This window comes from Danio rerio, chromosome 5, assembly GCF_049306965.1.
Source record: "Danio rerio strain Tuebingen ecotype United States chromosome 5, GRCz12tu, whole genome shotgun sequence".
Classification (NCBI taxonomy): Eukaryota; Metazoa; Chordata; class Actinopteri; order Cypriniformes; family Danionidae; genus Danio; species Danio rerio.
The window spans coordinates 15216853-15229253 of record NC_133180.1 but is presented as its reverse complement, the minus strand read 5'-3'; the positions used below and the strand labels follow the sequence as shown (position 1 = coordinate 15229253).

The window sequence follows — 12401 nt, the reverse complement described above, 5'->3', positions numbered from 1 at the left end:
TAAAAGGTGTAAAAAAAATTAAACTGATTTTAAACAATTAATATTTTTTTAAACAGTTACCAAAAAACACGATTTAAATTCGTCTGAAAAATATATAAATCTGATTAAACACTGAGAAATATGCAAATTAGTTTAAAATTAATAATATAAAATTTCCTTAAATGTGTCAATAAATACTGATAATAAACCCAACACTATGCTTTCATAAAAGGGGGGAATAATTATAACTTTTAAAAGACTTTTTGGATGGTTGCTTGCACACGGATCATAATTGAAGGTCCATCCATGGCATCTAAAAACAACTGAAAACAACTGCTCCGCAAAATCATGCCGAACAGTACTAATTTGCTGTTATATTGCAAGAATGATGCTTGCCGTAAATGAAATATTTTCAGGACATCTGGTTACTTTTGAATGTGGATCAATGGGTAAACATGTTTTGGCCTGCATACTGATGTAATTATGGCATCTACCAGCAGGGGCTGAAGCACACCAGCCAAACCAATGTGCGATGTGCCACCAGCGTGCAATGTGCCAGCAGAAAACCCATTGAGTTTTTAATGAAAGCAGAAAAGAGAGATGTCTACTCTCTACTCTTTGACTGCTACAATAAGGCAGTATGCAGAGAAAATTGTTGCCTTCCATAATAAGACACTACAGCCAGAAAGACTGTTTATTATGCATTTTGGAGATTTTCCAACATTTGGCTTTTCATAAAGTGTTATTTCTTGTCTAATGTAAGGAAAACATCCACAATATACAATTAAGTTATGCTGTTTATTACTATATTATTATTTTGTCACTTTTTGTCACACTCAATTTGTTTTGAGTTTTTTTAAGTGTTCAGGTTAGGACTGCACAATATTGGAAAAATATTACATTGCGATATTTTGTTTTGCTGCGATATACATTCGCCTACAAATAATATCCTTATATTTTAATATTTCATAAATATCATCCAGCGATGTGACTATTGCAGATATACACATTGTAATAACGATGCTCATATGATATAATGTGCAGCCCTATTACAGGTACCTTTGTGTTGGTAGATTTATTATATATTTATATTCTAAAGGATTTGCTGATAGATTTGTTCATACAAAATTAGCATAATTAAGTATAGAAAATATATATTAAAAAAATTAATCTTTCTCGCTCTCTCTGGTGTATTTTCTGAATTACTGAGCAATACAAAAATAATAACTTTAAAAATTACTTTGCCTCATGTTCAGATTTTTATGCTATAGAAATATAGTTGAAATCAAAATTATTAAACGTTTGAATTTTTTTTTCCTTTTAAAATTTAAAAAAAGGAATTTTTCACAGTATGTCATGTTTTTTTTATACAGGAGAAAGTCTTATTTGTTTTACTTTGGCTTGAATAAAAGAAGTTTTGAATTTTTTAAAAACCATTTTAAGGTCAATATTATTAGCCCCATTAAGCAATTTTTTTCGATAGTCTACTGAACAAACTATAGTTATACAATAACTTGCCTAATTACCCTGCCTGGTTAACCTAATTAACCCAGTTTAGCCTTTAAAAGTCACTTGAAAAGTGTCTTGACAAATAGCTAGTGAAATATAATTTACTGTCATCATGGCAAAGATAAAATAAATCAGTTATTAGAGATGAGTTATTAAAACTGTTATGTTTAGAAATATGCCGAAAAAAATCTTCTCTCCAGAAATTGGGGAAAAATTAACTGACTTAACTGTATATTAGTGTATTGGAATAATGAGACATTTGCAGATATAAACAAAACATTTTAGAAAACCTGTTGCAAAAGCAATGTTTCCAATTTCTAAAGTAATCATTCAACCGTGGTGATAACCTTTTTCTTATCTTACTCTATACTTCATCTGGAAAAATTATATAAAATTTTTTTCAATGCATAAACATTTTTTCATGTTTATTGTTTTTTATTATTATTATTATTATTATTATTATTATTATTATTATTATTATTGCACAAACCTTCAGAAACAAACATACAACAACACAATATAAAAAGTGAACATAAAAAACTAATATAATAATAGTAAAAAATAAAATCCATCCACAAAGCATAATGTACAGCAGCATTTCTACATCCAATGATTTTAAGAATTAACAGGGGAATCAAAAAAACTATTTAAGTAATTGATACATATCTCAGATCAAATCAAAATGGATAAAAAAATAGTTAATGTGGGAGATTGTAGCAAATTTCTGTTTGTGTATGTGAAACAACAATATATTCAAGACTTTCGTTGGATTTGTTTTCATAATAAGAATAATATATTTTAATGTAAAATAAAAAGTTTTGTCATTTTATAAGTATATTTTGCTAGATCCTTCCAGAAACTGTTTACAACATTGCATTCCAAAAATAAATGACAAAGGCTGTCTTTATCTGCTTTACAGATGTCCTCCATTTCAATGTTCTTTGATGATAAAGATTTTACTAGGTAGGCCTAAATTGTATGTAGTATTTTAAAATGAGTTTCTTTAATTTTATAGTTAATAGATTATTTGAAGGGAGTTAGTTAGCCAGCCTCTTTTGCGAGCAATATTAACTATAATAGAGTTCCAGAAAAAATTGTCTTTAGGAGTAGGCCTACCTACATTTTGTATCTAAAATATTTTACGAATGTTTGTTATTATATATTTTTTATCAGTTAACTACTTCTATATGCAATTTTAGGTTTACAATAGACAGATAATTATAGCAAATATGATTTTTAACAAGTAGAAAAATTTAAACAGGGATAAATTTAATAACTAAATTAATTTCTCTAGACAGGGAAATTGTTGATAGACATGAACTGTTCTTATGATAGAATGTTCTGAAAAGTTTTAAAAGATGATTAATGTCTCTATTAAACCAATTAACGAAGGATAAAGGATTATTTGAAGAGGTTATGTTTCCATTATTTCAAGGGCTCCTTGTTGCACTTTATAACATCTCCATTGAAGTACACGTACGTGACAGTTTCCGTAAACTTAAATGTGATTGGCCGTTTTGAAGCACGTGACGCCTTTTCTTAAACCTCATTGGCTGATTCATATGTCCAAGGATATTTGCCAGATGGACTGGCAGATGCGTTAGAACTTGTAGTGCTATCTCGCGTCCTAGAAATATATAAACAAAACACACTTAAAATGCTGTAAAATATAGCTGTAAATGGCTTCAAGGTTAACAACTGTAAAAATAAGTCGTTTATTTTAAGTTACCAAGGTGTTGTCTGGTTCCTTCAAGGCGGAAGGATATTTGCGCCGTTTTAACGTGCGGTAAGGAGCGAAGTTTGAACATTTTAGCACAATACAAGCAAACGTTTATTTTTCACTCGTTAAATGAAACATAGCGCAGAGTTGTAGTTATGCTATCCCTTATACTGCTTTGTAAACCCGTTAGTTATTATTCGCTACTCTGCTTTGTAAACTAATAAACTAAGATTTCTTACTTGCATGTGGTACACATCGCTGGCCTGATGTTAGCAGATGTACATAACGTGTTACAGTAAAACTCTACTTTGCAGGATTGTAATATCTTGTGGTTTTTCTGCAGTGTATCATGCTCAATCTATTTGTTTTATTCAGATTTCATATGCACTGGAGTCGAGCATGAATGTTACTGAAGCCATGGACAGCAGACCAGCACTTGCAGACTTGTCTCCCTCTCAGCAGAACACTGAAGCTGCGGATGTGGATTTCTCCAAACTCACCCCTTTACAGTTTGGCATATCAACAGACAGTTTCTTGCCGTCCTCTAAAAGTAAAGGTTAGCAACATTAAAGTAGATATGATGTCTTGCCTCATGAACTATATCAAAAAAGGCTATATTCTAAACAAATGGCAAACAGAATGGGATCAGTGCTCGGAAAAAAAAACTTGAAATTCAGCCAGAAATAGGAAGAAAATCCTATAAATTTTTTTAAACTCAAGACATGATGAGTTTGTGTACAGAAGATGGCGCGTTGGACACAAGCCTCGCACATGAACATTTACTCTAAGGAGCAAAAAACCCAAAATGTCTATACTGCAACTGAAGCGAAACTGTTAAACATATTCTTGTGGAAAGCCCTATTTCTTATGTAATCAGACAATAATTTTTATCTGGAGAAACTATAAATTAAATATTTTTAAAATGTAAATCCTTCTAAAATTGTACAGATTTTATCAAAAGGAAACCCTACAAAACAGTTTTAGATTTGTATTATATATATTATCATTATTATTATATTTATGTATTTTACCTTGTTTATTATTTATTGCTGTAGATGACTTTTAATTGTTAGAATATTTTTATAATTATAGAAAAGTGGTATTTATAAAATGTGCTAAAGTTGATCTGTTTTTTTGTTTTGTTTTGTTTTTTAGCTATGACATAGCCATATAAGCTGAAATGGCAATAAAATTACAATTCTCTTTCTCTGAGCTAAATTAAAATGGCATATAGAGTTGGGCTGCATTATATTGGAAACATATAACATTGCAATATTTTGTTATTCTGTGATATGAATACAAATCCACCTGATTTGGGATGATTCTGCAATGGGAGTGCATCTGCATAGTATCAAATAAACAGTCTATGAATACATAAAGAAAAAATATACAATTGAAATGAACAATGTTTTTTGTTTTTGAAGTCTAACAGTATTCAAGTACAGTAATCAAATAATAAAGTTAATTAATTCGATAAATTTAATCATTAAAGTTACAATTTCTTATGTCTGGGTGCTTTTAAAATCATTATACAGTCACAGGCCGCAAAAACACATGCAACTGAAGAATTAAATCCCAAACTCAACATTACACATCCTGCGATGTATGTAACTATTGCTATTGATCACATTCACGATTCTTAAATGATAAATTGTGCAGCCCTAATATAGAGTTTTTACAGTGTAAATATTAAGGTTTTCATTTAGTCGTGGCATTTTATTATTGCTGTATAATTGCATTTTCTTTGCACTTTGTTATTCTGCATAATTTTAACGGTTTGCTTTTTTTGTCAGTGAAGCACATTAAATTAATTTAACAAAGCCTTGTTCATCTACTGTTTTATCTCCTCAGATAAGTCCAGAGTGGCTCAGCTGAAGGCTAGGAGGAGATCTACGATTGGGCTCCGGGGATCTCCAGAAACGAACTCGCTCATCTGCTTCAGAGCCAGACAAGCTGCAAAAACACCTCCCCGAACACCACAGGTAAATCCATAGGGTAGCACAGCTGCTTTTGCTTCAGGATCAGTGTTTTACATTATACATCAAATAGTGACTAAACACAGACATGTTAAATAAATGTAAAACAAAACACATTTAATAAAAATTGTCTTCTCGTGAATTTTGTAATCAATAAGAAGAGTAAGTCATATTACCAACTCTCGGATGTTTGTGAGAAAGTAAAACAGATTTGATTGGATGCATAGGCTTTAACATCATATAACGGATTAGGGTTGCACAATATATCGTTTCATCATCGATAACACAAGGTGGGCGTCCAAAATAGTCACATCGCAGGATCTGCAATGTAGTTGGGATTATAATTGACCAGACATAGTTAACAACATTGGAGTCATTTCAACTTTTAACCTTAGAATGAAAGTTTATTATTTGCATATGTTTTATTAAGGCATGAAACTGTGTAAGCATTTTAGGCTATTTTAAGCCATTTGGGCACTGCAAATTAAACATTTATAGATTGTAACTGTAGATTTATACAATTATTTTTTTGAAAGTGATACAATTTTGTTGTTATTATTATTAATATTATTCTTATTATTATTATACAGTGGTTATTTAATTTGTGTTGCTAAATATAGTTTGACTCTCCAGAAAATCATAAATTTTACATCTGTTGAATTTAGCATTGCTTGTAATTTTTTTTAATTATATTTACATTTTTAGCATTTAGCATTGCTTGTAATTTTTTTTTAAATTATATTTACATTTTTATTATATTTAATAATATTTTGCAGATATGTTCCCAGAATCATCTAAATTGGTCTAAGTTATGAATTAATTTTAAGATATTCAAGTCATCTGGTAAATTGCATTTATATCGCATTATTAATCGCTGTAAATGGAAAATATTGCAATGTCCGTTTTTTCCAAAATCGTCCAGCTCAAAATGCCTCAATTATATAATCATATACATATTTAGTTCATCTCTGAAAACAAAAAAAAGTTGATCACAAAAAAAACCTTAAACTCAATTATCTACATTTCAAATTGTGTATTGTAGGCCTCTTAAAATGAGTTTATAGCTTTTGCTTTCTTGGTATGCTTTGCAGCATCAGCTCTTTTCTCTTGTCCTACAGTCTCTAAACACCTTGTAAGAGTCAGACAGAAATAACAGCTGTAATCATTTTAGTTCCTGGGGAGTTTCTTAGCATTTGTTTATGCAGTGGTACAAACAGCACTGTTAATGTTGGTTTTATAGTGTTAATTGCCATGTCCTTGTCATTTGGAAGTGCGCAAAGTAGATTTGTTTATTCAGGATAGAAAATGTCGTAAATTCGACTTCTCATCATTTAGAAATTATCCGACAGGAGGTTTTGAATATCAGAAAATAGACTTTATTCTCCATAATAAAGCCGAGAAAGAGCAGAGCAGACCCCAGAGCATTCTGAAGTCTCTCCTGGACGATTCCTATCTCTGGTTCTCTCTTTCCAAAGTCTCTCCTGCTCCTTCTGAAGTCTGTGTTTTTTACAATCTTTTTACAGGTTATTTGACACACCCCTAGGTGTCTCATTTTAACTTTTAACCATTTTAGGATAGGTTTTTACTATAGGTGGCCCTGTTATTCTTGGCTCTCAATCTCAGCCCACTAGCTCATGTCAACAGAGATGTTACAGGTCTGTGTCAGCAACTGTTTTGACACCAGAGCATAGATGCAAAATAACAAAGTGTTTACATACATTGTCATGATAGGATAATAACTTGATAATATGTTACTCATTCTAACTTCTGACACATATAGCTTCATACAAGTATTTAACATATATAATTAGTGCTTTACATATTCAGTTATTCTACACAATCATTCTTCAGCTTCATAGCCTTCTCCTACTGTTGCTCCTGTGCAAGCATACTCATCTTACACAGACATATCACTGTATTTTTAACACAGGCTGGCATGTTTGCTGCAAACACTACATACATTTTGAGAAGAGAAAATTAACTGCTTTACACTTAAATACTTCATACTGAGAGAATAAAATCCTCTTCAAAAACAACATATTTTAGCAACAACACAATGGCATAATAGCACAAACCAAACATACAGTGCCTGTGTCCAAAATTGCCCACTAGTTGACTAGGTACTACGTTTGAATTTTAATCTATTAGAAAAGTGCATTCTATATTTTATGAATACGAGGAGCATGAATGGAATTTAAAGTTTACAACCACAAGTTGTCATGATCAACTGACCTAACTGCATCAGTTGCATACTGCTTTTAACATACTATAAAGTAGGCAAATATGTGATTTTGGACTCAGCCAATTTTTTTTGTGGGTGGGTCACAATAGACATTGGTTGCATACAGCCAACAAAAGCAAATTTGCCATTAATCTTATGTTTAAGTATTTGGACTGGGGTGGATAGTGACTTATTTTATTGTGCATCTCTGACACACCTGTTCACAAACAGCATTACAAACTCAATAAAAGGTGACATCTGAAAAAGTACTTTATTTAAACAAATTTACTTTGATTCTTCAGAATGCAGGGGTGATAGCGTTCCGGCACCACGCCGGATTTCCGGCGTACTGTGGCTGCGGGGAAAAAAAAATCAGGTTCACGGTTATTGATCTGTCATTTCTCTAGATTCGCAGAATTCACTCACTCCTGAAAGCGCTGGATTGGTTTTTATTAAGTGCCATTTTGTGTGCTCGTGAATCATCTTTTGAGTGTAGACGCCATGTAAATGAAAGATTAATTGTGTAATTTAGAGAGCTTTATAAATTATAACAGATCTTTGTGAGATCTCTATGAACTAAGATTAGTGACGCTTTTTAGTGATAATAAGAGAAGCGTGCTTTGCACTTTCCAGGCTATAATCCATTCAGAATTTGTATGAAACTTTCGTTTTCGGCACATATACGCTGATATGTTTTGGGAATGACATCTGCATATTTACGCTGGGTTTATTCTCGAAATAACGGTGAAGCAATAGACGGGACAAAAATATATTTCCCCCTTCTCCTTAAACAACTTAGTGTTTCAGCTATGAAATAGTTCAGTTTTGTATGTAGCCTAATGGCAAAGTGTTTATATTTAGTTTCGTTTTTTATTCAGCTTATTTAGAAATACGTTTGGAGCATTTTTTATTCGTTAAAAATAAGTTTTTTTTTAACGAACAGCGCCCAGCGGAAGACCATCATTGTCTGTTTGATCAGTTTGCCTTCTCAGATCATCACGACTTGCCTAAAATAAAAGATATAAAACAGTTCAAGTATAAAACAATGGTAGCTTAAACGTTAAAGAATGTGTGCTATTAGGCGCATAGTTTGCTTATAAAAAGCTTGCAGGACATCGAGGCGCCAGAGCAATCACTTGCATTTTTTCAGTGGGAGCAATTTAAAGTTATCCGTCATTTTTGCTCACAAAGTACGAGTAATACATCAAAAAACGTTACAGCGTTTTTATAAAATAGAGAAAACCAAAATTATGCGCTTTCTGTCGTCTGGTTTTTGAACAGGAGCGCTTAACAAAATGAAGCAAAATGTATATGCCTCACAGACATAATAAATATATTTATAGAAAGCTTTAAATTATTACTTAACGAAATAAAACAAATCGAAAACAAAAAAACTCCTTCATGTAGCCTAATCCGTAAAGATGAATTTCTAAAGGCGAGTCCAAGAGGAGATTGCCAGTCAGGATCTTTGCGACACTGACTCAGAATAAGTTTATTAATAAATAATTAAGATATGTCTTTGTTTTTGCCGGTGCTTGGGGCGAGTTTTAGCTTATTGTGTGCGCTTGAATGCGGATTCACAGTAGCAGTTTTAACATAGTGACACGACATCTGACGTACAGATGACACTGGCACATGCCACTGAGTGTAGTGACACTTCCGGTGGCACGTCCGGTTTTCCACTGTCATGTGTCACTCGCTAGTGGCATGTGTAGTGACCAATGTCATCGACACCCGGCGAAGCTTATGACATTAATTAACACGAGCAAAACCATATTTAATCATTACGCGACTTTTAACCTAATTTATCGCGTCGCAAGTTAGTTTATTTGCTGAGCTACTCCACGATGTTTTAATTTAAACGGATTTATTTTATGTATTCGTAGTCATACTTCCGTACGTAATATAGTCATTTGGCAGTACATGTCAGTCAAATTTATTGTGGCATGCTTATGTATGGGAGGGGTTACACTTATCTGTTGTACTGTATATTATTGCATCCTGGCAGTTCATTTGTTCCCTACAATATGGACTTCTCTATGTTTTTAATTCATTCATTTATTTTATTATTTAACTTAATTTCATTTTAAGGTATTTTAAATAATATCCTTTAAAAAGTTATAATAAAATGCATGTTGAAAACTCATAACATATATGCATGTAAGATAACAGGTGTCATTTGCCTAATGATTTTTAAATATTAAAGAGCCCATATTATACATGAAATAAGGTCATATCTTGGTTGTAAGGGTCTCCAACAACAGTCTAATATGCATGCAAGGTCAAAAAACACTTTCATGGTCTTATAATCTGCATTTATTTTTATCTAATTATCCCAGCGACTCCTGTATGAATCGTCCAGTGATTCATTTGTTCCCAAACCCCTCCTTAGCGCGGAGCTAATCTGCGCTGATTGGACCGATGACAGTCTGTCGCGATTGGTCGACTGCCTTCAGTCAGAGAGGGAAATGGCCAATAGCTAATCAGCAATTTAAAAAGTAATCACAGTTCATACACGCTCGATAGTGTAGGCGTGGACTTTAGCTGCCACACTATGGCGAGTGGATAGTGCCACGGATAACCGAACGAAGGAGACAGTCGTGTACTCGCCATACCACACACACACAAAAACACACACACACCTCCGGATGACAACGCTCCCGCTTCAGCCCGCACCCGCCAGGTTTTAGCCTGAGAACCCGCTCCGTTTTCTGCCCGCCGCGCCCGGTCCCGCTAGAGCGGAGAACACAACCAAATATCACCCAGTATACAGTCCAGACAGCCAAGCTGTCTGTACACACACAGCACAAAGTACACAGAGCTCGTTCGTTCGTTCGCTCTCTCTCTCGCTCTCTCTCTCTCTCTCTCTCTCTCTCTCTCTCTCTCTCTCTCTCTCTCTCCCCGCGCCAGATTTCTGCGGCGCGGGAATACATTTCCGAATAAATCGCGGGAGCAGAACTCTAGCACAGAGCTCCATAAACAAACAGCACGCGTCGCGTTTTTAACGTGACTTTGCACGCGATAAGATAATATATCCAGTTAACCTGATACAGTACACGCGGTTACAAGTAACAAATCACAACTAAATACATTTGCAAGCTAGAGTAAACGAGGCAACAACTTTAACCGCACGTACTTACACTTGAGAAATGTAGGAAGAAACCCATCCTGACGTCCATCAGTTACTCTTTACTGATCCTTCCTTTAACAAACTCAGATGAAGTATTCTTTGTAGCATGTAGCTTCCAGAAGTTTCCAACTGCTTGGTTATAATGCTGATGTTTCATCTTTGGGTAGAGACTCAATATATCCATCTGCAGTGTGACTTCAATCGACCGGCATGTTTGTGTGCGTGTGTTTGTGGGTGTGCGTGTGTTTGTGGGTGTGTGTGTGTGTGTGTGTCTGGGTTACTGCGTCAGAGGGCGGGGCCTCAGGTTTGAAATCTCCCGGGTTTGCGCGTGCACGTGAAAAACTTTGTTTCGTTCGTACGTCATGGCGAAACACCTAATGAGTCGGTATCAAGGCGACTCGTTTGAAGCACTATGATTCGACTCTTTTATAGATGAATCAACAGTTTTAAACACTGTATTCTTACAGATTTAAGCCTTAGCTGGATACTTCACTTCACTTAGAGCTGTGTTACACACTACATGGAGGGGAATTTTCAAAAACCCATAATATGGGCTCTTTAAAGCAAAGAGACTTATAAGATTAATGTGCTTATACTGACACCTACTGGCACATGTCACAAGATCACTGACACTGGCATGTGTCACTGACATTACTGGCATGTGTCTAAAAAGAGCCACTTGACAATAATGATGATCAGGGTTACACATAGGCTGTTAATATATTTGGGCCCAGGGGCCCACAAGTTATGTATTAAAAGTGCGTTGCATACATAGTACCCCCACCCCTACTCACCTCAGGGGCAAGGAAAAAAAGTTCAGGCTCAGGAATTTTTTCCACTATCAGCCCTGAGAATGCATGATTCTAAAATTAATTGCATTTTCATCACTCTTTTGACCCACCACATATTTTTAAGTGTGTACCGCATTGTTAATTCTCATTAATATCATGATGAAAGTTGTTGTTTGTGCTTTTCTGTCTTTATACACTGTAACCATGTGTTCTGTCCTCATGAAGCTTTTACAGGGGAGTCCTTTTCTTTCACGCTGTGACTCTCTGAAGAAAAAGATGGCTGCTTTCCAGTGTCTGATGGAGGACGATGAGGAGAAGGATGAATGGAAGAAAAATGAGGAGAATGAGAGTGCAAAAAGCACTTTGGCTAAGGATTCCCAGAACGGTCAGTCTCTCCTCAAGCTGCTGATTGTTGGCAACATAAAAACCGAATTCTTTAGGATGCATGCTTCTAGGACCAGATGGAATTATGAAGTAAATTAAAAGAACATTGCACTGTCATTGCTTGCCATTTCCAGCTAATAGAACCTATTCAGAATAGAAAGGCGCCGTAATAAATTTAATGCAATTTGATTTCTTCCATTGATCCCTGTTAGAGCGCAGCAGGATGATTTGCAGAATAAATCAAATTATGCTTATGAGCTTTTGAATAAATATGTTTACATTTCAAAAGGCTTTCAGTGTTAATAAAAATATTGGAAAAGATCATCCAGTCATCCAATCTTCCAGTCAAAATAATCTGTGATCCTTTCAGTTTTTGACGTTTTGACTATTTAAGTTTTTTAAAATGTAAACAAGACAATTAAAGCAAAGCATCAGGCTGTTTCATGCAAACTGCTAAATGCGATAGACTCAAGTGGACTACATGCGTGACAGGTGGGGAAGAGATACATTTACTGTAACCGTTTGTAAAAAAATAACATTTTGTCATTTTGATTCTCTCCGCCGCTTCACAACTTTACGAGTTGTGCGTGCGTGAGTCTGTGTTGCAAGCTATGTATGTGTGCTTAGCGTGAGCCTCCACTGAGTGTGTGCGCACAACCGAGAACTGTGAAGGCTTTTATACTTGACGCAC

At 34.4% G+C, this 12401-nt stretch overlaps 1 protein-coding gene across 17 annotated transcripts in view; it reads left to right on the top strand.

Moving 5' to 3' along the window:
* Positions 1–12401, top strand: part of si:ch211-244o22.2 — a 48351-nt gene that overhangs the window by 18025 nt on the left and 17925 nt on the right. For 12 of the 17 annotated variants that reach the window (XM_073950562.1, XM_073950556.1, XM_073950565.1 and 9 more), the window contains 3 exons: positions 3584–3764; positions 5060–5190; positions 11552–11711. In XM_073950562.1, coding sequence (XP_073806663.1) covers positions 3608–3764; positions 5060–5190; positions 11552–11711 — 448 coding nt within the window. In that variant the 5' untranslated portion in view covers positions 3584–3607. 17 annotated transcript variants of the gene reach the window in all.